The sequence below is a fragment of the Amyelois transitella genome, chromosome 2, assembly GCF_032362555.1.
Source record: "Amyelois transitella isolate CPQ chromosome 2, ilAmyTran1.1, whole genome shotgun sequence".
Classification (NCBI taxonomy): Eukaryota; Metazoa; Arthropoda; class Insecta; order Lepidoptera; family Pyralidae; genus Amyelois; species Amyelois transitella.
Genome location: NC_083505.1, coordinates 3,022,922 through 3,048,008, shown reverse-complemented (window position 1 = coordinate 3,048,008; position 25,087 = coordinate 3,022,922). Strand labels below are relative to the sequence as shown.

The 25,087-nt window shown below is 37.4% G+C and overlaps 2 protein-coding genes across 4 annotated transcripts; one reads left to right on the top strand and one right to left on the bottom strand.

The window, feature by feature from the left end:
• Positions 1-8,051: 8,051 nt before the first annotated feature.
• Positions 8,052-11,612, bottom strand: LOC106143026 (eukaryotic translation initiation factor 3 subunit H). Its single transcript, XM_013344990.2, has 5 exons — positions 11,451-11,612; positions 10,711-10,928; positions 10,128-10,287; positions 9,434-9,638; positions 8,052-8,436 (listed from the first exon to the last, which is right to left on the bottom strand). The coding sequence occupies exons 1-5, from the start codon at positions 11,529-11,531 to the stop codon at positions 8,084-8,086; spliced, it is 1,017 nt and encodes a 338-aa protein (XP_013200444.1). The 5' UTR covers positions 11,532-11,612; the 3' UTR covers positions 8,052-8,083.
• Positions 11,613-12,082: 470 nt separating this feature from the next.
• On the top strand, positions 12,083-24,930 carry LOC106143178 (alsin). 3 transcript variants are annotated; one of them, XR_009656996.1, is made up of 10 exons: positions 12,083-15,379; positions 16,764-17,095; positions 18,953-19,167; positions 19,695-20,028; positions 20,458-20,708; positions 20,977-21,153; positions 21,427-21,617; positions 22,055-22,218; positions 22,537-22,645; positions 22,680-24,930. XR_009656996.1 is itself a non-coding variant. In XM_013345199.2 (9 exons), the coding sequence occupies exons 1-9, from the start codon at positions 12,328-12,330 to the stop codon at positions 22,579-22,581; spliced, it is 4,761 nt and encodes a 1,586-aa protein (XP_013200653.1). In that variant the 5' UTR covers positions 12,083-12,327; the 3' UTR covers positions 22,582-24,930. The 3 variants fall into 3 exon arrangements, 2 of the variants coding, with proteins under 2 accessions (XP_013200653.1, XP_060801796.1); XM_013345199.2 differs by having other exon boundaries at positions 22,537-24,930; XM_060945813.1 differs by having other exon boundaries at positions 15,213-15,375; positions 22,537-24,928.
• Positions 24,931-25,087: the final 157 nt, after the last annotated feature.

The window sequence follows — 25,087 nt, the reverse complement described above, 5'->3', positions numbered from 1 at the left end:
AAGGTCAGCCCGAGGAAATACTATAACCAGAGAGCTGACTAGGATCAGATGCCAGGATGGTAGCGTTGTGAAAGGAGAAGAATGTGTACTAAAGATATGGAAGGACTATTTTGAAAGTTTATTTGAAAAAAAGGAAGGAAATAAGAAAGATTTCTGCTATAGCGAAGAAAAAGAGAATGAGATGGAAGGCGAAATTGAAATGTTCGAAATTGTGGAAGCACTTAAGAGTATGAAAGCGGGAAAGGCTGCTGGGTGTGATAGAGTGTCGGTCGAGATGCTTAAAGCAGGAAAAGGCGTAGTAGCTAGTCAGTTGTACTGCCTTTTCAATTTGTGTTGGAGAAGCGGCCGAGTACCAAAAGATTGGTGTAAGGCTGTTATCGTGCCACTTTACAAAGGAAAAGGGTCACAGCTGGACTGCAAAAATTATCGTGGTATAAGCCTGCTTAGCGTCGTCGGCAAATTGTATGCTAAGGTATTGATTAATAGAGTCAGGAATGAAACTGATGACAAAATATGGGATGCTCAAGCGGGATTTCGAAAGGGAATGGGATGTACTGATCAGGTCTTTTCCTTGCGGTGCATAGCCGAAAAGTTTTTGGCCAAGAGTCAAAAAGTCTATTGCACATTCGTAGATCTGGAAAAGGCCTATGACAGAGTTGAGAGGAATGAATTGTGGTCAGCACTTTCTATGCATGGGGTGAGCAGTCTCTTAATACGAGCACTGAAATCCTTATATGAGGATTCGAGTGCTTGTGTCAGGATAAACGGAGCGCACACTGAGTGGTTTAAGATTGAGAAAGGCGTTAGGCAAGGATGTGTTGCGTCACCGTGGCTGTTCAACCTATTTATGGATAGCTGTTTGACAGATTTGAAAGAGTCTAAAAGTGGATTAAGGATGAATGAGTTACTCGTCAAATGTCTGCTCTATGCCGACGATCAGGTTATACTGGCGTCATCAGCGGAGGAGTTACAGGAGATGGTAAACTGTATGCATGAAGCTTTAAAAGAGAAAGGAATGAAAGTGAACGTAAGTAAAACTAAAACACTGGTTTTTGAAATGGAGAAAGAAATGACAGCATGTAATATTTTGATTGGAGGAGAAAAAGTGGAGCAAGTGAAAGAGTTTGTATATCTAGGATCAAAGTTTACATCAGATGGCAAGTATGATAGTGATATTGAAAGGAGAGTGAACGCGGGGAACATGGTGAATGGAGCTTTGCATGCCTTTATGAGCAGTCAGAAACTATCCAAAAAGGCTCGACTGGCTGTGCACAGGGGCGTGTTGGTCCCGACATTAATGTATGGGAGTGAAAGTTGGGTATGGCAAAAGAAGCATGAAAGCAGAATAAATGCAGTGGAAATGAGAGCGTTAAGGAGTATGATGGGTGTGAAATTGAGTGACAGGATAAGGAACAGCGTGATAAGGGAATGTTGTGATGTGAAAGAAGATGTAGTTACAGGAATAGAAAAGGGTATGTTAAGATGGTTCGGTCATGTGGAGAGGATGAATGAAAGCAGGTTGACTAAGCAGATATACAAGGAGAGTGTGGAGGGAAAGGTCGGAGTGGGAAGACCTAGACGAACGTATCTTGATCAAATTAAGGACGTCCTGGTAAAGGGTCAGGTCAAAAGTACCCGAAACCGCCGAGCTTGTATGAAGAGAGTTATGAATGTGGACGAAGCGAAAGAAGTATGCAGAGATCGTGGCAAGTGGAAAGAGGTAGTCTCTGCCTACCCCTCCGGGAAAGAGGCGTGATTTTATGTATGTATGTATGTATGTATCTGAATTAAAGGTTAACCGCACAAGTTTCGTTTTTAATATTACAGAAATAAATCGGTCATCAGTGCAAAATAAACGTCTTAAAGCGTGAATCAGTTAAATGAGTGCTATAAAGCGGCACTCTAGCCCAATAAAGTTAATTTGAAACATGGGAGCGGTGGCGGTGGCAGACAGATTAACGATTGTATAGATACATACATACATATTATCACGTCTATATCCCTTCTGGGGTAGACAGAGCCAACATTCTTGTAAAGACTGACGGGCCACGTTCAGCTGTTTGGCTTAATGATTGTATCGATAAAGGTTTAGCTGATAATGTATGGATCAATTGGCTACGACTGCTCAAATAATATATTTCGTTCACCGTCAATTGTTTTAATAAAATTCAAATATAACATTGCCTTATAAGAATAGATAGTAGGATTAACTTACTCGTACTATTCAAAATTGTCTCTCTGTTGCTTTCTTGAATATTTAACTTGAAACGAAAGTAGATTATTTTTATTTCGGTTGTTATTTTGCTAGTTCTCGCCTATATACTGTTAAATCGCCAATAAACTGTTAAACGTTTTCATGTTATAGTTTCGCAGAGAAAGCCGTAAACTTCTCAGCAAAATGTACACACTGCTCAGGAGATATCTGGGCCACCAATCAGGGCAAGATGAAACAGTAATTACCTGAACTCACCGTTCTACGTTAAGCTATTTCTGTCCTCTCCATATGCCGTGGCGGCGGTGAGGTCGCACAAGGACTCGGTAAACGCTCGCCCATCAACTTTACAGCATCTGGCTCGTAATTTAATTAAAAAATTCACAGAAAACGAGCCGCGCGCAATCATCCAAATTGCGCTGACCGGCAGCCAACAGGCTAATTCCCTTAAATATTATTTTTGCCTTCTTTATCGTATATTTTGAAATTAACCCGGCCCGAGTAATGACTGTAATACACTCGCTTTTGATTAAATTCCCCCAAAACCAATACTTAAGCGTTATCAAACGTTATCGATGGAGGTCGCGAGACGGTCAGCTCTTCAGATTCCGCGCGCCTCCCCTTCAGTGTTCTAATAACCTTATCCTAATTCTATGGTTTTATGTAAATTTTTTAATTTGCGTTCCTTGGTTTTGCACCTATCCTAAGTGGTAAGCCTAAGTTGGTAGTGGAACCTAAGCGTTTTCATATATAACATAGAATTACTAGATAGTATTAGCGTCTTTCAATCTTTTATTTTTTTTTCCATTTTGTGTGATTATTTTTTTGATTCTCAATACTCTCGTATTTCCTGATTCTGTCAAAAGTAGAATATATTGTTAAAGATCATATAGGTACCAGAATGGTGTAATAATGTTGAAGGGCAAAATCTACCTCAGGTTCTTGGATCTTACCAGTTCATTGCCTACACAATGAAAGCCCATACAGTAAAAAAAAAAGTAAGTACCTACATCAACTTTATAACCCATTATATCTGGCAACACTTTATGCCACATTTGCATAATAAAATTACCAAAGGCCGACAGGGAGGCATCAACGGCGATCCCTCATAAAAATGTCCGACGTTTAAGGCATTAAATCGATTTGTTGGTTAAATCGAATATTCTGAAGACAGAAACGTATTTTCGGACACGTGACGGATATTTGCTTAAGAAACTGCCCGAGGGGAGAAAGCCTTTTTTTAATAATTGTGGTTTTGACAGGAGCTGGCAGAGAATCCGTTTGCCTCAGGTGTTTATCTTTCGGATCTTGATGTATTCCGCGGTGATAAGGGCAAACCTAATAGGAAGTGTCATATTCATACTCAATTTTACACAATAACAGATTTCCTCATGCAAACATTTTGGTAACGAAGCTACATAGGCATCCGCTTAATATTTCAAACTATGCCTTTTTAAAGAATTGGCTGATTAGGTATAAAGTTTGTCAGGTGAACTATGCCGGAATTTTGAATTTTACTTACAGAATATTGTGGTGATGAAGCATGGCATGCTTCAGTGCCACTCGCGACGATGTTTTTATCGCGCGAAAAACTATCACTGGTTTGCTTTTTATTATGACCCAAAACGGGACAGCGATAGTTTGTCGCGCGATAAAAACGGCGTCACGTGTACTGTGCTACGGGGGCAGATTCGAAACGTAGATTTCCGTAGTGACGAGCCCTTCAGGCAAATGATTAAAATAGCCTTTATAATTGTATATATATATATATATATCATATCTAGTATATTTATATAATTTTGATTGGTATTTGTTTTAACAAATACATTTCTAAAAGTTATTTATTAGGAAATCTGCTATTTAATTTTGCCCTTTCTTCTTAAGACTGTAAATTAATTTATATGTTTATTTTTCAACAACTTATACATTTGTCCAAGTGTCTAATGATATACTGAAATGCAATTTAATAGATATTATTTAGGATAAAGAGTAAACAGAGAGGTTTGTCACCGTCCGTTATGATCTAACATTGGCTAACATTGTTACAAATCTTTATAACTGCACAATGGCTGAACAATTACAGCAACGTATTAATTACAACCAATAAACGTAATTACACCTAGAAACCACGAGATGACACGTAAAAAGTACAATGTTGCAGCAACACCATGTCTAGAAATAACGAGAGGCCAGAAAGGTAAATCATTGATGGAAAAAGATGTGATTGTGACTTATGAAGAAGTACCACCATAAGAGTGTCAGTGGTCGAATAGTAGTGCCCGGCTAAAAATGCGTGTGACGCAAAAAGGCACAGATTCGAATCCCACCTCTGCCATGTACTATTGTCTATTTCCAAAGTTATGTACTTATATTAGTTTGAATACTACCCGATGCTCTTCACGTGAGGGAAAACATCGTGAAGTAACCTGCACATTGAGGCAACTGAATGTGTAACCATGATCGATCCAATACAGGTTAGTTTGCCATGCGGAGGTTAGATGGGAGTCGATTCGTGTAAAAACCTGACTCACCCAATCCAGGATCCATGGTCAAAGGTTCCTCTCTAGAATGATGTGAATGCAACTGGGAGAGGTAGAAGTACGTTTACGTCCTTCAATATATTTAAGCGACACATTGATTAGAAATAACTTGGTTACGAAATGAGAAATCTTTTACTTACCTACACTTTTTTCTTCTGTGATTTTTCTAATTTGTGTTCAGCGTTGACACAGTAAATATAATTCATTTTTAACGAGCAACACAATTAGCAGATGTGGCCAGCATAATTATTTTACAATATATAATTGACGCTTCGAATGTATATTTGCAGTAGGTAAGTTTGTGCAAACAATTTTTAAAATAATAAACGAAAAAGGGTTATTGGGTTTTATGCCGTAATTAAAGTGCCAAGTAGTTGATGTCTTCACGCCGAAGTGGCTACTTTCACATTTCACAATAGCAGCAGCAAATTCATCACGACGACACGTTTTTGCACAAATATAAGTAAAAAATATTTAAAGTTAAATGTTAAATTATTTCATTGACTCATTCACGTTCGTAATGACTTTCACAATAGTTACTACATTTTCTATGAATGTCATAAAAGACGATTAAGGGAATAAACATTATCACCTAGTGTGACAACCATTATCCAAGTAGGGTTAACGAGTATAGGGTCCAAGGTTACCAGGGTAAATAAATAGTAGGGTTCCGGGGTTTTTTAAATACGGTTAATGTGGCTGGCTTCTTGACCTCACTCGCTGGAGAGGAGCGCGGTGTGCGCCTTCAATAAGTCTTTCCTCCACCGCCTTTGCAAGTTAAAGTTTACCCATATTAGATTTTGTTCATGGTAAAAGCTGCATTAGATGAATTTGCCCATTCCCTTAGTCGACTATAACGACATTCATAGTAAAGAAACTTGGCACTTTAATGCTAAAGTATGAATCATTCGGTTCTATTCTAAAGTGCCGAGTACCACAAGGCTCCTTTGCAATACATATACCTATCCAAAATATGTAATTAAGTATAATAAACTAACTGTGCCCGCGACTTCGTCCGCGTGGAATAGTTATTTTGGGCATCATTGAAGCCCTCAAGGATGTACATATAATTATCCCCGTTTTTTTACATAAGTTTTCCATTATTTCTTTGCTCCTTATAGTTGCAACGTGATGTTACTCGTATAAAGCCTTCCTCGATAAATGGTCTTTTCAACGCAAAAATATTTTTTCAATTCGAGTATTTCCTGAGATTAGCGCGTTCAAACAAACTCTTCAGCTTTATAAAATTAGTATAGATTAAATGATAAATTAAATAAGTTATACGTGCTCCGTACTTACACGGTAATTTACTATTGTGGTTATTACCTACTTACTTTAGTTGGTACACTCTACTACTTTGGAAGTAACTCGATTAAATACAAATGTGGCGGTAGCTTTGATCCTAAAATTGCGGTCGGTTATTATTTTTTTTAATGGCGCCAATTTGTGAGACAGCAATGTCGCCGACATCTCATTTCCTTTTCCTGATGACTTTATCGTATTAAGAAATAAATTGTTATGGGATCCTAGAATTGACAAAAAATAAAAAAGATATTTACTAAGTTGAGTCATCACTATCTTGATGCAGGTTATTCACAAATTTCAAAATGAGCCAAAAATGCATGAAGAGCTTTATGAATGTGGATGAAACAAAAGTGTGTAGGGATCGCGACAAGTAGAAGAAAGATACGGTCTCTGTCTACCCCTCCGGGAAATAGGCATGATTTACGTATGTTTAAGTATGCGCCGCGACTAAGGCTCTTCGGATCGACTAACCCCGAGGTGGAGGACACAGCCACTTTGCAACAGGCAACATTCTTTAATTCATACAGGCCTTGTTCAGAAGTCCTGATATATGTCCAGCAGTCTTGAAGAGACTGAAAGTCACTACGCTCAGCTCTATTCCTAAATGATGGAATTGAGATTCAAATAGTTACAGGTTGCTAGCCTATCGTCTAAAAGAAGAATCCCAAGTTTATATGCCATTCCATTAGTCGCCTTCTACGACATCCATGGAGCAGATGTGGAGTGGTTCTATTCCTAAGTGCCGAAAACCACACGGTATGTCCTGATGCGGCTGAATAATGCGTGGGGTACACTATGTGTGTATGTAGGTACAATATAACCAAAAGTTTGAACGTACGTACGCTTGTGGTAAGATAAAACACCTTATCTAAATGATGAGAGTGATCAAGTGCCCGAGTAAAATGCGTGAACAGTTGGAAGGGACAGGTTCTAATCCTTCCTTGACCATAACCAATACTCTTTTCTGAGCTTTGTACATTAATTTGAGTACTTACTTTAAAGGAAAACTTCGTGAGGAAACCTGCACATTCAGACAACTGGATGTGTGTAACTATGATCCTATATGGGTTATGTTGTAAAGGTTGTGGAGGTCAGATTGAAGTCGCTTCGTGTAAAAACCTGACTTAATAACTGACCCAGTCCAGAATCATGGTCGATACGCGGACAAATTCTTGTGTACTTGAAAAAATATTTGTGGTACAATCTTTCGTAGGTACTTCCTACGAAATTTAATTACCATCTCTAATAAGACTTCTATTTAAGTCGTAAACTCCACAATGTCTTCCAAACAAAATGTCTTCCTCAAACAAGTGATTACTTTGCAAGCGATGATTTTGAAAGATAAGTTGGTCTCGGATCTCCTACTATTAAATTCGCCACGAAATACCGCCTCGCCTGTCATGTCGTCTCTCGCGTGGCCCGTCCCCTTGTTCACGCTTTAGCTAAATGCCAGGAGAAAGAAGTGGAATATAAATAACTCAATCTCAAGTTTGCGTGACACTACACATCCTCATATTTTATCAGCGACAGACCAAAGTCACCTGGATATGTATGTATTAAGTTATTACTGGAAGCTAATCTCGGGATAATAGCGGTTAGAGATGGCAGGTAGTCAATGGACCTAAATCCCGTCTCATTGATATAATTATGTGGTTTTGTTCGTAATTTAACAAAATTATAATCATTGCTAATCCACCTGCCACTACTGATATATGTATATTACCTAATATAACATGTTCTTATCCCTCACGGGGTAGACAGAGCCATAGCACGCAAGCTTGGGAAAGTCAGAAGCTTAACCGAGATTCAGATAGTGTAGCACATCATATACGGTACGTAACTACAGGGCGGATTTTGATGTACTTTTTTGTTATACGCCTGAGCATCCAAACGGTGCAATTTATTTTGTTTACTAGAAGACATGTAGCAAACACTTTCACACTTAAGAAGTCGCCAGTAACAACTATTAGATTACTAAAATAACAGACAAAACATATTTCCATCCAAATTTTATTCATTACAAAACCTACGTAGTTTGCTTCGACTCTTTAGCGTTCTGCAACGCCTGAGCCAAATACAACTTAGCCAAGCTCTGTGAGCAGAACGAGCTAATATGCTGGCTGTACGTGTTGATTTGGCCCGCGACGATCATGGGGTTCAGCCTGGGTGGTACGGGGTGTGGTTTGAACAGCTTGTTGACGTCTTCCTCAGGTAGCGGCGGCTCGTCCTTGGCGGCCCGGGCGGCGTTCTCCTGCGCCCGCTTCACCAGCCAGCGGTGCTTGTCCTGCTGCTGGCGCACCACCAGCTGCTGGTAGCGGTTGAACTTGATCGCCTCTTGGTTCAGCTCGTCGACGCGCTCCATTAGACTGCGCAGTTGGCCTGCGATGAAGAATAAAGGGACATACATACATATATATGGTCACGTCTATATCCCTTGTGGGGTCAAGGCAAACAGTCTTGTAACGACTGGTAGGCCACGCTCAGCTATTTGGCTTAATGATAGAATTGAGATTCAAATAGTGACAGGTTGCTAGACCATCGCCTAAAAAAAGAATCCCAAGTTTGTAAGCCTATCCCTTAGTCGCCTTTTACGACATCCATGGGAAAGAGATGGAGTGGTCCTATTCTTTTTTGTACTTTTGTCGGAAACCACACGGCACAATGAAGGTATAATAAAATAAATTTAAGATTGCACTGTAGAGAAATATTAGAAAACATTGTTTAGGCTTATAAACTCGGGATTGTTTTTTTAGGCGATTGGCTAGCAACCTGTCACTATTTGAATCTTAATTTCATCATGAAACCATACAGCTGAATGTGGCCTTTCAACTGTTGGCTCTGTCTAACCCGCCGGGGATATAGACGTGACGTGTATTTACTTCTTAGATATAGAAAGTAGTATTGTAAGATTGTAGTTAGGTAGAAATGATGTAGTATAAAAAAGAGGCTGTACTGTGACGAACACTTCATGAACGATTATAATCGTTACTTAATTGTTAATTATCGTTACTGAATGTGTGCGACTGAATTTTGAATGTAAATATTTCCTAGTTTATAATTTTCATTTGCTCAGGTATAAAAACAATAGTTATCAGTTTGCTTCATCAGCTTTCTGAATGGAACCTCGTCAGTTTATAGTACTCTTGACATGACTTTTCCCATATAGCGTCCCCTTTCAACTCTCCCATTTAACACTCTCATTGTTTATTTACAAGTCAACATACTTTCATTCATTTCCTTCTACATGAGTTTTAATGCGGTGCGCTGAGTACTGAAGCACAAAGTTCAAAACATCATTGCCTTCAAGAACAGCCCTGTAAGTTGAAGCAAGTTTGCATATTAAACTGTCCATAAAGCAACTTTCAAAGTCAACTACCTTCAAGAACAGATGCAGTGCCCAAGTCAAGGAACTTGGAGCCCTCCTCCTCCGGCATCATCTCCTGCAACTCTGACATCATGATGTTGGTGAGCGGTGAGTTACGGATCACTATGGGCACTTCGATGAACAGGCTCTCATAGCCGATCTTCAGGTTGCGCAGTGCTTCGGGGGTGTAATCGCCTTCCTTGTACATAGCTATCGCCTGGAGGAGATTAAATTGATATAATTCACTATTCTTTATAGAGTGGGTAGCAAAACAAACTAAACTAGAAACCTTGATGTCAATAGCTTTATTGATATTCCCTTCTTTTTACATACATACATAAAATCACGCCTCTTTCCCGGAGGAGTAGGCAGAGACTACCTCTATCCACTTGCCACGATCTCTGCATACTTTCTTTGCTTCATCCACATTCATAACTCTCTTCATGCAAGCTTGGCGGTTTGTATATTAAGTAAGATTATTTATTGTATTATATACTTTTTTTAGGCTGGAGGTGGGCATTAAAATCTGCAACACATATCTAATATATTGGTCCCTATCCCTTGAGACTAGCATCCCTTTTTTCCCTGCAAAGATTTTGAAGATCAGAAAGAAGATGCTTCATGCAGAAACTTAGGACAAATGCGATAAGAATGATAATGACATTATAATCTGTTTTTTTTTAAAAAGGACTCATTCATAAATTACCTGAGGAGTAAGACGATAGGCCTTCAGGGTGAGGAAACCCCTGGCAGACTTCTTAGTGTCGTAGATAACGACGACACTCTCCTCGATCGAGGTCTGGTAGTGGTACTGTGACTCGAGAAGAGACTGACTGAGGAAGTTACCAACATCCGCACTCTGATACCTGGAAGTGGAAGGTATTTAGTTAAGTGAGAGTTATTGAGAAGGGCAGCTGCCACTATGATAAGCCCCCTTGACCTAAATAACATAGATATATAATCACATCTTTATCCCTTACACATTAAGACTTCAGAGGCAAACAGAGCCTATAGTACCAAAAAGACTGAATCATCATAAAGCCATAATTAAGCCATATGGCTTACTGATGGAACTGAGATTAAAATAGTGACAGGTTGCTAGCCTATCTATGTTTTTTTTAACTAAAAGACCGGCGAACTTTGCACTAGATGATAGTGTGCCTTTCCCTTAGTTGTCATCTATGGAAAAGAGATGAAGTAGTCCCATCTAAGTGCCGGTAACCACACAACACCTAAATAACACTTCCACCAAACTAATTGCTGATCAGTCACTAATGAAAAACACTCACCATCCAACATGGAAATGATCAACATTGACTCTCCTCAGCCTCCGCATCATGTCCAACTGATACTCCTCTTCGTCCATTGTGTCATCGTGCTTCGGAAACGGGAAGCAGTTGGTTATCTCCAGCCTGTTCTCCACCACAAGACCCAGCAGAGCCCCCTGGGCAACTTCCATGTTGCTGCATGATTCCTCATGGCAGTGCTTCACAATTTTCATCACCGCCTACAAAAAAGGTTTAATACAATTATGTTTTGTGAAGAGCTGTTATCTCACAAAGAGTTTCATTCTTTGTGAGATAAATGAATAAAGTTTTGATGAATGGAATCAAACTTTACATACTTATTGTAAAGATTCATGTTTTTCGAATGAATATTGAAGAATATTATCATCTTTTTTTTTCAAATGGAAACCTTTGAATAGTATGAGTAAGTAACTAAGATATAGGTATCTAACAAACTATTATTTTGACAACTGATAGGTACTGAAACTTCATACTGAAACCCAAACAAACATAACCTATAAATTATAGACAAGATTACTTTTGTGCACTAAAATGATGATAGTTGATACAATCCTGATGTTGTTTTATCAAATATAGCCGTTTAGTTGTAAATAAAATCGAATTCATGTTTAAAAACAGTTTCATGAATGACGTGTCTGCAGATACATGAAATAACTAAGACAAATTCCTTTGCAGTTCTAAGCTGTCTCGTGAACAAAAAACACATAATAACAATTACTTACCAACCCATCGCACTGAACATAGGTAATTGCAGCTTCAGCTTCTGGGACTCTCCTAACAGAACCACTACCACGGCTCGCCATTTTTCAAGAGAAAGAGAGTCTTCCTTCCTTTTGCTTTTGCTTGCTTCAGCCGTCAATTTCTGTCAAGCTATCTTAATTTTTTTATTTTTCACGATGAAGCACAGACGAATACTATCACTATTTGACAAAATGAACGCAACTAATTAGGTCTACTACCAATGTATTACCTACATAAACATATTTAGTAAAAATTTAGTGTTCACAAGGTCTAAGATCGCGGTGAGTAACAAGTAAAAAATCATTCTCCACTTATCCCAACCAATATTATAAAAATAATGTGAAAGTAAGTTTATTTATTTCTTTATCGTAAAGTACACGCATTATCAAGCTCCTTGAAATATTCTGGAGTCTGGTCAAGGACATTATTATGGTATGTAAGTACTTTTCATACCGGTCAAAATTAAAGTTCTTTTGCGAAAAATCTTTTGTGTTTGCCATTATTGTCTGTGTCACAATCATGATGTCAAAGTCAAGTCAATCAATGTCAAGTAATCTCAATAGAATCGTGATTAGTTTAGTTAGTTATAGTTAGTGAATCCGAGATTCAGAACAAAACAATTGTATTTTACTTAAATTTTCAAATAAAATTTTTGTTATCTCTGTTTAGAAAAAATCTTGTCAGTACCTATTTATTTTTAACTATGTAAATAAATAAGCATTCGTAATAAATTTTTTGACAAGTATTTTGATGTTTGAGAAATGGACAGTATTGATCAATAGCAAGAATAATTAAATTGTTGTCAATGAAACTTCTGCAGTCTAATATGACGAACGCCGAAAATTAATAAATTCGATAATGAATCAACATAAATTTTGGAAAGGTTTAACACCGTTGGAAATTAATTCTTCATCACAAGTACCTGAAAAAATTGTGAAGTTATGTTCCCTTGGGTCTGATTTCATTGTGCTGGGAAACGACCATGGACTGTACCACTGTGACATTGAAGAAGGCCGCTTGGGTTTTAGCAGAATAAACGGAATTTCAGCAATAGACATATCATATCACAATGAAATTCTTTACATAATTGATATACATGGCCGCCTGTACAAAACAAACAATAGCTTTAAAAACAAAGAAGAAATCGTAGTTAAGGAAGATGCGAAATGTTGTCCCCACGGCTTCAAGAGCTCTAGCTATAAAGTGAAGTTCAGAAATGTAGTGTCAAGTGATTTTGGACAACTTTTTATTAGTAGTGATGGGCAACTGTGGGGATCAGGAGTTATGCCCCAAATATCCTTAGATACGAGTAGTATTAAAAAAGTGCCATTTTTTGAAGGGAGGACTGTGTATAGTGCTTCAGTGGGACAAAACTTTGCAGCAGTGATTGCTAGGAAGAATGTTAAACGGTCAGGTAACTACGATACAGAAAGTGACAATGATGATGAGGAAGTGTTTGCTTCAAACTGCTCACAATGTCAGACAATAATAGGCTTGGCATCCCCAGCATCTGTGCCGTCCTTGTCAGAAACCTGTCCCCTCGGGGTCCAAATTAGCAGGTCCAGTGAGGACTCCAGTAGTACTACTGCCCCACAAACTGATGTACATGTTGATGCTCACAGCTTAACTGAGGACTCTAGTCCATCAACTGAAGTATCAAAGGTACAGAATGATGTTACAAATAATCCTGTTGTAGAAATAAAAAGCCACCAAGATGGTACAGTTGAAGAAGATGATAGTACAGAGGCAGAAACAGAAACACACCTAAATAATGAAAAGATTAACAACATATTCATCAACACTGATGCAGCCCGGCAGTTTCTGAGCAGACAACTCTCATGGGTGTCTGCTGGAGAAGATTACTTAGTGGAATGCACAGAAAAACCTACAAGAATAATAAAAGAAAATGTCTCAAATCTCACCAACTTAGTTTATGAAGGCGTAAGGACAGTGGGAGACAAGGTTGCCACACTGTCCCGCCATGTGAGTGGCAGCAGTGACAACAATGAGGTTGTAGAGCTACAAATTAGAATAAACAATGAAGACCTCATGCACAGCTGCACTTCAAATTGCAACTTAGATGATTTGCATATCTCAACAAGTACAATAAGCAGTGATAAACAATTGGAAGCATGCAGGAAAAATGAGAATGTTAAAAATATGGCTAAACTTGGTAAAAATATCCTTGCTACAGAACTGTGGACTTGGGGAGACATATCTTATGGACAATTAGGCATTGGTGATACAGTTAAAAGAATAAAACCTATGGTGGTGATGACTTTGTCAGGATTTGGACTCCAGAAGGTTTCTTGTGGGAATTGGCATTGTTCAGCTTTAACTTTAGATGGGCGTCTATTTATTTGGGGTAACAATCATTACCATCAAGTAAGTTTTGATTCTAGAGAAGACAAAAGTGGTCCTAAACAGTTTACTGAGAACTCTGATAGTGATAGAGTGAGAGACATGATTGCTACTGAGCATCACACTCTGGCCTATACCCACAATGAAAACATATTTTACATGGGCAAGCACACGGATGGATACACTGAATCCATAGTAAATTTAAACCAAAAGGCAGAGGAAGAAGTAACTGAGAATGGGAAGGATTTAACAATGAAAATTTTAGATCTCCAAATTCCCAGTAAACCTCAAAATATGTGCTATCATTGGAGAATATTGTCTTCAGGCAATATCAGTTACTGTTCAGTAGAAGAAGTCACAAAAAGCCCAGAATTTCAAGATCTGTCTATTGCTCAAAGATATCTAGAAGAAATGCTATTGATATATCATTCCCTTATCAAACCATTTCTCAAGAAAAGCAAATCCATTACATTACATTCCAATATTTACGAAACCGTTTGTGATAATTTTGGTGACATTTTAAATATAACGGCTCTCAATGTGTTGTCAATATGGCAGTATGCTGAGAAGCATATAAACGAATGTGATATTTCTTTAATCAAAAATTTAGAAGAGTATATTTATTTGTACAGAAAGTATTATGTAGCTGTAAGTAATTTAATTGTTGTTGGTGGTTTCTCACAGATCAACAATATTGTTGATGTCCCGTCTACTATTTATAGTTTGTTTAGTGATCAACTGCCATCAAATAAACAGAAAAACAACAAGAAAACCTTGGAAGCCATAGTAGCATTAGCTTTCGTACAACCATTAACTAGATTGAGTTCATACAAATGCATAGCTCAATCACTGTTACGTTATAAAACTAAGAGGAAAAAAGGTGATGCTCAAACAAACATTGAAGAAAGATTGAGTAAAGTTGTGTCATCATTAGATACATTGATAGAGGAGCAAGAAAAGAAACGTAAAGAGGCAGAAATCACGAAACTATTTTGGGAAACAACAGGAAAGTCTCTTGATCAGTATAAAACTCCTGAACGCAGACTGGTCAGAGAATCAAAATCTCGTGCACTGAATTTGGTCAATCCAGGGAGATTCTCATCACATTGGTTTGTTCTATTCAATGATCTATTTGTCCGTGTAAATGGGAGCACACCAAACTTACACCCTTTAGAGACACTATGGGTTGAATCAGTCCCAAATACAGATTCTCTGTCTAATATTATTCAACTAACAACTCCTGAGGAACTAATTTCAGTATCCACTACCACAGAACAAGAGAAAACTGAATGGATTCATGCATTCAATACCACTATAAGGTTGAGATTGAATAAAGACTCTTCATTCAAACCTCCTTCGATTCGTTCTGCTTGTTATACGTTTTCAAATAAAGTACCCTTCTATAAGGAAGCGACGTATACTGGAAGGTGGTTGGACGGGAAGACTCATGGAAATGGGAAAGCTGAATGGCCTGATGGCAAGCATTACGTGGGGCAGTTCCAGCTGAACGCGTTATGCGGCCATGGCAAGATGGAGATACCTGGAGTAGGTAAATAAAATTAATTGCACTATGATTATTGGTTCTATCATTAAGCTATACAGCTGAACGTAGGATAAGTCTTTTCAAGACTGTTGGCTCTGTCTACCCACAAATGAGATAGACGTGATTATAATGTATGTATGTATATATGCTCTATGTTTCTCAGAATACCCCATTAGTCTAATTATACTTCTTATTTACTTTGTACATATTTCTACTTATTATCCAACTTTATCGACTTTCTTGTTATTTAAATAGTATATCAAGAAGATAAATGTATGTATGGCTACAAAATTGTTTTATTTATTTATATATTTATGTACATCAATAAAAAGTAAGAATAGAACTTAAACTAAAGATAAATTTAGAACAAGGGCATTGATATACAAAATAAGTTGGCGAATATAAACGTCTCGTTTTAGTTTCAAATCGCAGGTACATTAATACATGTTTCTTTTGATTCACGAGGGTATTTAATACCTATAAGCCTTTTCACTGATTTCGGTTATCGCTGTACCTATTTATTTATGTTAATTGTTTATTTATTGTAGTTTTTATGTATGTTTACTATAATTTTTTTATTTTGTTTTTGTGTAGGTATAAAAACATAGTTTGACCCCACATAAATTTCTCTGTCAGACCCAATGGTTGACCGGTAATGCTTCTAGCATTAAGTCCGCCAATTGTGCTATAAATTTGTTTTGTTCAATAGTGTTTTAATAATTAAACAAATAAACGCGTGGCTGAGCCCCTAAAAATATAATTCATACAAATAATTCCCTGTAAATAGACACTATCGTCCGCCGAGAGCGATAATTTATGGCAGTTGCAGTAATTATGTTTGCCTCTTATGGCAGGAACCATATGTAGATGTGGCACTGACACCCGCCACAAATTAAACTTTATAATAAAGCGATAAGGTTTGAAAATATTTAATTAGCCTACTGACTCATAAAAAAAAATGTGTTACAAACTACACCTGCATGACATGTAGGTATAGCTGTTTTTACTCATTAGATACCTCGTATTATTTGTGTTTAGTCCTCAGTCATAATATCGTATGTAAATGTAATAGTAATGCAGTTCAGTCGGCCACATGTTACAAACTAGATGAACATCCAAAACCCAACATAATCAGAAAATGTTTATCTGGATATCAAACCGTTGCCTTTGTGATCCAAAACATGCAGAAACGTTTCTCCCAGACCAATAATTTGGTTTCAAAATTGGTTTTAAAACATAGTCATACTTAAGTGTTTTTTATTTGGACCTGCATTCTTAGGATATTCCCCTAAATTACCAAAACATACACTGCTAACATGATTACATTACAATTAGACGGTACTAATGATAAATTCGCCATATTAACATCCCATTATTTTAAATTTTCCAGGCATATACGAAGGCCAATGGAAGGACAACTTGCAAAACGGTTATGGGGTCCTAAAATACACGACCGGCGACATATATGAGGGATATTTCAAGGACGGTTTACCCCACGGCCACGGGATAAAAAAGCAGGGAGATTTCACCACTTCGACAGCAACTATTTACACCGGAGAATGGGTAAATGGTGCCAGGCAAGGGTACGGCGTGATGGATGACATTGGGAAGGGTGAAAAATACCTCGGGAACTGGAGTGATAATAAGAAGCATGGATGCGGCCTGATTGTGACCTTGGACGGGATTTACTATGAAGGTCTTTTCATGCAAGACGTGCTTACGGTGAGTTTTATTTAGATACGCCGTGTTTGCGTATGATTTGCACGTTTTGGCAAGGTTGTGTACTTGGCAGTGATAAGGAATGAATAGATTAAATACTGAAAGTACTCGTACTGTTGAGCATGGTTTCGCTCGTGATTATTGAGCATCTCAATATTTCACACAAATCCTGTGAATTCAGGTTTCGGCTTATTCACTTTGTCTTTGCTGATGTTTGCCTGCAGTCCAGGATATCTTTGCATTATTAATGTTTATTTTTAAAAGTACAAACTCAGGATAAGAGTACTATCGTGTAAATTCTACTTTTAGGCTATATTAGTAAAAAAAAATACAATGTCTCTCTCAGAACTCCTGTATCATAAAATTTTGTGAAGATTGGTCAAGTATCGTATATAGCGTGAAATGACAAACATGAATATGAATGATATCGAAAATAAATTAATTATTTTGAAATTAGGTATATCTTAATCAACGTAATATTTTATCAAGTTCTTATGAAATGTCATTAAGGGATCGATCTAAATTATATATGTGAGACTGGCCATAATATATTCCATAAATGTTATCTAAGTAATAGGAAACAGATTAATACTTTATCAATATATGTAAAAAATCCAGGTATTTAACATTTTAATACGTGTACAAGTCGTAACATATTCACCATGTACTTTTTAATGTACAGTCAACGGCAGATAAACCTCGCAATCCAATGGTTTTTTGTTGTACGAACTGGGGTCAGGTTTTTCTGTCATTGACTTTACCTACAGTAATGCACCAATAACCGTCGTTTGTTTTAACGTCTGTTTTTGTGCACCATTACAGCACACTCGACGACTTTTTCTATCGCGCGAAAAACTATCGCTGTTCCGTATCACGTCATAATAAAAAGCGAAACAGCTATAGTCTTTTACGCGATGAAAACGGCGTCGCGCGTTGTATACTAAGGAGGCAGGTTCGAGGTTTTAACCACGTGTAATAAGATCTGACCCTGTTGACCTAGCCCAGTTTGGATGTTGCTTGCTCGTTTCAAAAGACTTTTTTCTCCTGGCGTTAACCCCGGTTTCATCCCCACATTTCTGCAGAAGAGCCTGGGTTGCGCCTTTTGACCTTCATCCTAGATCGGGCGAGTCATTTTTTTACACGGAGCGACCTCTCATCTGACCTCCGCAACCTGGTACTTGGTAGGTGCTACCGCAAATTGGTCCAGGGTTTAAACCTGTGCCCTCCACGCGCATATTTTTAGTCGGATAGCTTACTCATTCGACCACCGACTCTCTCAAGTCGTCACGGCAAGGAGATATAGATCCTCTTCGCAGATGCCGATAATGTTTACCTCATTAGGGTAATGATAATGTTATTTTTATAACACACAGACCCACTATTTGTTTATGGGCATACAGATACGAAATTTTATGAGTATAAAGAGTTTACAAATATTTGACGCCGGAAATTAACACATATTTATCATATCGTGACCTTGAACATTTGTAATACTAATGTGCTATAACTAAACATTTTCATACGGTAATAAGTACTTATCGGCACTTATTGATATTTTGACAACACTAATATTCCCTGACCTATACCTCACCGTTCCAGGGCCGATGGTCTTCGCCTTTCTTACCTACATACATAGTCACGATATTATCTCTTACGGGGAGGGCAGTGCCAACAGTCTTAGACTTTCATACTTTCTGCTGTAAATTCTAAAAAAAGAGAAAAAGAATTGTCTTTGAGTATGTCTCTGAGAAAAGGAAGTGTATTGGACTTCTTTCTATTTCTAATATTTAAATAAAGAAGTCTTTAAATATCCAATACCTTTATATTTTTAATTTCATAAATTTTGTTGTTAATATTTAGGGACACGGCGTAATGGTCTTCGAAGATGGCACTCACTACGAGGGCGAGTTCAGGTCCGCCGGCGTGTTCTCCGGCAAAGGCGTGTTGACTTTCTCAAGCGGGGACAAGATCGAGGGGTCTTTGTGTGGAGCCTGGACTGAGGGGGTGAAGATCAGCAACGCCACCATGCAGCTGAACGTGTCCAATCCCGCACCGCCAGCGAATTCTAAGCCTAAGTACGTTTGACATAAAGTTTTTATTATCTTGGCCACTCTTATTGTATATGTATGTATGAACTTCTTACCTGGTTAAGATATGGCTTTAGACGATGCAGCTGATTGTCTAGTGATGTCCCGCCAGCGAATTCAAAGCCTAAGTACGGTTGACATAAAGTTTACTTTCTCTAGTAAGGAGTGTTGACATTCTCCAGTAAAAATAAGATTGAGGGTTCAGTATATGGAGCCTGGACTGAATGAGTGAAGATCATGCTGATTCTGCCCCGCGAGCGAATTTTTAACCCGAATACGTTTGATATAAATATTTACCCTGGTTCCCCTACCTGCTAAAAAGCTCCCTACCTGGAAAATGAATGAAAATACGTACGTCCATACCATGTTTTGCAAATTCTAAGCGTCAGTTTAATGTGACGTTTACTTACAAATTACAAATATGCAAATATAACACGAGATTTAGTGACTAAACCAAAGTCATTTAACATCGTGGATCAAAATAATAAAAAAAAATGTTGCGCATTCATTTTCAGTTCATTCGGCAAACTGAGCGTCGCGTCAAATCAGAAATGGAACGCCCTGTTCCGCCAATGCTTCCAATGTCTCGGCGTTACGGAAACAATATTAACGCCAACCGGAAACCACTTCGCTAACGGCCCTGTTGCGACCATAGACAACGTTAAAATTTGGCAGAAAGTAGCTGTGGCCATTTCCTGTTCGCATAAAGATAAACACAAGACTCCCTTGAAGAAACCCAAAGGTTGTGATATGGAGAAGTCAGTTGATTGCCTGGAGGTGATACCCCATTTTGGACAGAAGAACCTGGATTTGGACAGCTATTTTGAGTTGAAACAGTATTTGCAGAACGTAAGTTTATTTAATCTCAATCCTATAATGAAGCCATACAGCTGAATGTGGCCTTTCAGTCTTTTCGAGACTGTTGACCCTGCCTACCCCGTAAGGAATAAAGGCATGATTATATGCACGTCTATAAATCTTTTTTTTCTGTCTTCTTCTTCTTCAACCCATACTCATCCACTGCTGGATGTAGGCCTCTAGTAATGCACGCCATTCTCCACGGTTTTGTGCTTTTCTCATCCACCTTTTTTTTCTGTATTCAATATCAAATGCAATTTCTCATGCTTTATATTACTCGTCGAATTCGCAAAAAAAAATCATCATATTTATTGACGCAGCATTTTCTAAAATCCCAAATGGAAGTAAAGTTCAATCAAATTATAAATTTTTTTTTAAGGCACAAGCAATCAAGTACAATTACAAATTTCACTTTTACAGGCTTGCGAGTCCACGCATCACCCGCTAGGCCAGCTGGTCCTGGCTCTCACCAACGCTTTCAACACCACTTACGGCGGGGTCAGAGTCCACCCATTACTCCTTAGCCATGCTGTCAAGGAGTTAAAGAGCATCACCACCCGTTTGTACCAAGTGGTCCGTTTGTTGTTCCCCGCTCTGCCACCAGAGGGCACTGATGTGGTGTTGCCGTATAAAACTGACGAGGGAAATGTGGACAGCAATCCTATTGATGGGTAAGTTTCTATGAACTGAGTATTGGTTAACCTGATCGAGTGAATTGTTGCAAAATTTGCAGAGTCGCAAGTATCTCCAATGTTTTCGTATGTTTTTCATCCAACGTACGTGCCGTGTGGTTTCCGGCACTTTAGAGGGATTCCGCAAGGGATAAAGACGTGATTATATATAATAAAAAGATTTATTCGGGGTTTATTCCGTGCTCAACTAATCAAATATGACTACGATGTAGGGTAATAGCTACATACTTTAATTATATAATTCCAGTGAGGTGGTATCAGCAGCTTCATTGCTCCAACCGACCCTACTACCGCGCGTGCATCCGGCTTTGTTCGTGTTATACGCGTTACACAATAAGAGGGAAGACGATTTGTACTGGAGACGACTCATGAAGTGGAACAGACAACCGGACCTCACGCTGATGGCGTTCTTAGGAATAGACCAGTGAGTTAACACTCTCGTCTCATGGTTTTACATTATAACATAATTTGTTAGTCTTGTCCATTTTTATAAAACTTTGAACAGTCATAGAAGGGTAATGTAGTTCTTCACCACGTTCCAAAGTTAAGACTCAAGAGTCACAACTTGGCATAGTATACCTGATTAAAATCATTTGTCGCACATAAAAACATAACCAATCAAAATGGACGAAAACAGAGGAGTCAAATTTTCAGAAGCATTTTTGGTAAGGAACTACAGAGTAGTTATTTGTTACAGAAAATTCTGGATCGGTTACAATACCCGGAACTCTCAAATGTCTCCTCCGTACTCGCCGCTCAAAGAGCAACTGTTCCAAGAAGCCGTCGAAACTCTACAGCAGCTGAAGACTACGTTCTCACCGATAGAGAAACTTCTTGTAATTCGTAGCACATTCCAGAAGATGACGACGGCTGTGCAACAGGAATTGGGTAATTTGAATCTTATGTTGATTGTGAATGAAGACCAATTTTTAAAATAAAGATTTTAACTTTCATCTATCATCAAAATTTATAGTTTACTAATTTTGAGAATTGTTTTATTTTTAAAACTACTTACAACTGACTACGCTTGTTTGCAAACGCTCTCTTTTGCAGAATGTTTTTGTTTTTCGTTAAGGAAATTTTAACATTTTTGGACGATGAAACTGAATAGAGTTCTATATAAAAAACAAAAAAATTTAAATGAAAAAAAAAACGGGAAAATTTGATTGCAGACCGGTTTATTTGCTGATCTGTCTTAGTATGGGAAAATAAAATGGTTTTTACTATCTATTTATTTTTATGGAAACCCAATCAGTTCAGTCGTCCAAACATGCTGTCAAGGTATTTTCTACCTTGACAATGAAAATTCAACCTGTGTGTGACAGGTCAGAACTACCTTTGGAGCATGGACGAGTTGTTCCCCGTGTTCCATTTCGTGGTGGTCCGCGCTCGCATCCTCCAGCTGGGTTCAGAAATACACTTCGTTGAGGATTTCCTGGAGCCGGGCATGCAACACGGGGAACTGGGACTTATGTTTACTACACTTAAGGTATGTTAATTAATATAACCACTCTTATTTCTTGGTAGACAAAAAATACATTCTGCCATTTTCTACTAACCCTGCAAAGTACTTTTGCTTCAATTATATTCTTCAAACTTCTACTCTTGACGATCGTCGATCCTTTCTCTCTCTCAAAGTGATGGAAAGAGATAGGACATCCTATATAAGGGGGCTTACAAAGTGGTATCAAAAATGATGATGCTTACTTTCAAATAAAAAAGAAGCATTGGCACATAAATATGTATATCGCGACTAGAATCGAATAAAAAATAAAAGTAAATTCAAATTTGGAATTTTTCTTTTCAGGCCTGTTACTTTCAAATACTCCAAGAAAAGATGTCGATGAACTAACGACGAACAAAATAAACGATGATCTCGCAATACGTAATGGTGCGTTTTAATTAGTTATTAGTTGCTCCGATAACAATGTGGAAGTTTAATACGCTAAGTGTTCAATAAGTGAAGTCATAATTCCATTTTGATATCGTTTCAAAGTGTAAACCATTTATATTTAATCCCAAATGATGTGAAAATTATAGCGTCGGGGTCGAATCGGTAAGGTGTCTGGTTAAAATGCGTGATACTCAAAGTCACAGGTTCAAATCTCACCTCGGCTATGTACCAATGACTATTTTCGAAGTTCTGTTGAATACTAACCGGTGATGGAAAAATCGTGAGGAAACCTGCTCATTCAGGCAACCATGCTCCAAAAGAGGTTAAGTTCCCTGCAAAGATTGTGGAAATCAGATGGAAGGCGTTTCGTGTAAAAACCTGACTCCCCCAATCCAGGGTCCATGGTCAAAGGCATACCCCGGGCTCCTCTCCAGAGTGGTGAGGATGTGACCGGGTAAAGCCAGGAGGAAGAAGATAAAGGAAAGCTGAGGCACGGTAGTTAGATATGACCTTACCTACCGGTACCTTTTGTCGGCGACTTCTATTATTTTCTTGTTTCGTGAATGAGAATGCTTAATTTGAGAAAGCGACGTTGCGAGCAGCTAGTTTTTGATGTAATTTTATTTATTATTATGTTAATGTTGTATGAATTGAATAAGCTTTAAAAAAAATTATTTTGCTTAGAGAGTTCACTAAAGATTTGTGTTATTTAGACTTTACAATTTTAAAGTCAATTAAAGCTCTGTGACAGTTGTTGTACTGTCTATAGCAGTTTATTAAAAAACATTAAATCCGATTTTATATAGGAAGATATATATATAAATTATTTAGAGTTAACGCGACACAGTTAATATGTAAAATTGGCCTATTTTTTGTGAATCTCAAGGTCACAAAATAGTATTGTTTTGTATCTTAATAAAACACGGTTTGGTCCAACGGTTCTTAGATTCCAAAGTTATTTGTTAAGATGTTATGTTTTAAGTTTTTTAAGGCTGTGGAAATTATGTTGTATAATTTCGCAATGTTGTAAGTAGTTTTGGCTTGCTAAGTTCACTCTTTCTCACTATACTTAATTCATAAAGAAAAAGTGAACTTAGCCAAAAGTAAAAAACTAAACGCAAAAATTATTATGTGCCAAAAAAATCAGTAATCATATTTTTCTAATTTAGATGTGTCGATTTCTTGCCATGTTATGTGCTGCTTTAATAAAATTATATAATATATAAAGGTAATTTATAAATAACCCGTAACTGCGATTGTGAATAACTATTGTCATATATGTTCATACATTGAATGAACAAAATGAGACTCATTCATGAGGAATGAGGTACACTTCTTTATCGGCCTTTACCCTCAAGTAGACTAGATGTCGTGTTAAATAATTGTCAAACAAAGTCAAAGAATTCCCATGGGCGTAGGAAGGAAAGGGTATGTTGTGTTACCCCAGAATTTTCAGATTTCAATACCACATAAACTTGGGATTCTTCAGCAACCTGACACTATTTGAATTTCCATTCCATCATTACCTTACAGCCGAACATGGCCTTTCAGTCTATACAATATAAACGTGACTATATGTATGTAAATAGCACCCCTGAATTCCAAAAATAGCACTATCCAATTAAAAACATTCAAAAGCTATAAATCTTCTCTTTCTTTGTAGCAGATTATTTAACATCAATGCTAGAAAGAGAGAGAAGACATATCTGTGACCGTTCGTGAATAAGCCTCTAGGTCCCCCTGGAAAAGTTTGTTAATATGCCTATGATAACTCCTATTCCTATGGAAATAATAATTAAGTCATTAATTTAGTACAAATCAACGGGTCGAGAAACTACAATTAATTGTCCCAATTTCAATTATAATGTAAGTATCATACATAACCAAATACTGATAAGGCATTAACCAAATAAAATGAGATTAAGTGATATCAAACGTATTGTGTACAAGTCTGGGGAGAACAAGGTAAACTAAGAAAAATGAACTTCATAAATATTGAAATAAATGCTATTCTCTATCAGAAGATCAGCAACCCCTAATTATGTCAGTAAACTGTATTTTGCATTTTAATACAATAATTATAAAGTTCAATTTTCTATGCTGCATGTCTGCGCCGATGTTTCAAGTATTTTAACTATTTGACTGTTAAATAATTATATTTAAGTACATTTTAGTACCATATCAAAATGGATTAAGAATGTTGTATAATTATAATATTTATATCTTCTTGTCTTACTATATTATCTGAGGTGAGTTAGAAAATTTGAAAAATGTATATTAATAAAGTTCGCATAAAAAATGCTTGTCTTTTTTCTTCTAAACAGTGCCAATTATAGTAGCAATGCGTTTATCAATACTTTGTTTGGGTTCAAAAATATATTAGTAAACAGATTTTAAAAGAAACGTTTTACTCAGATGTGAAACACAACAATTATTACATTTTATAAAAGGATTTATCAAATAA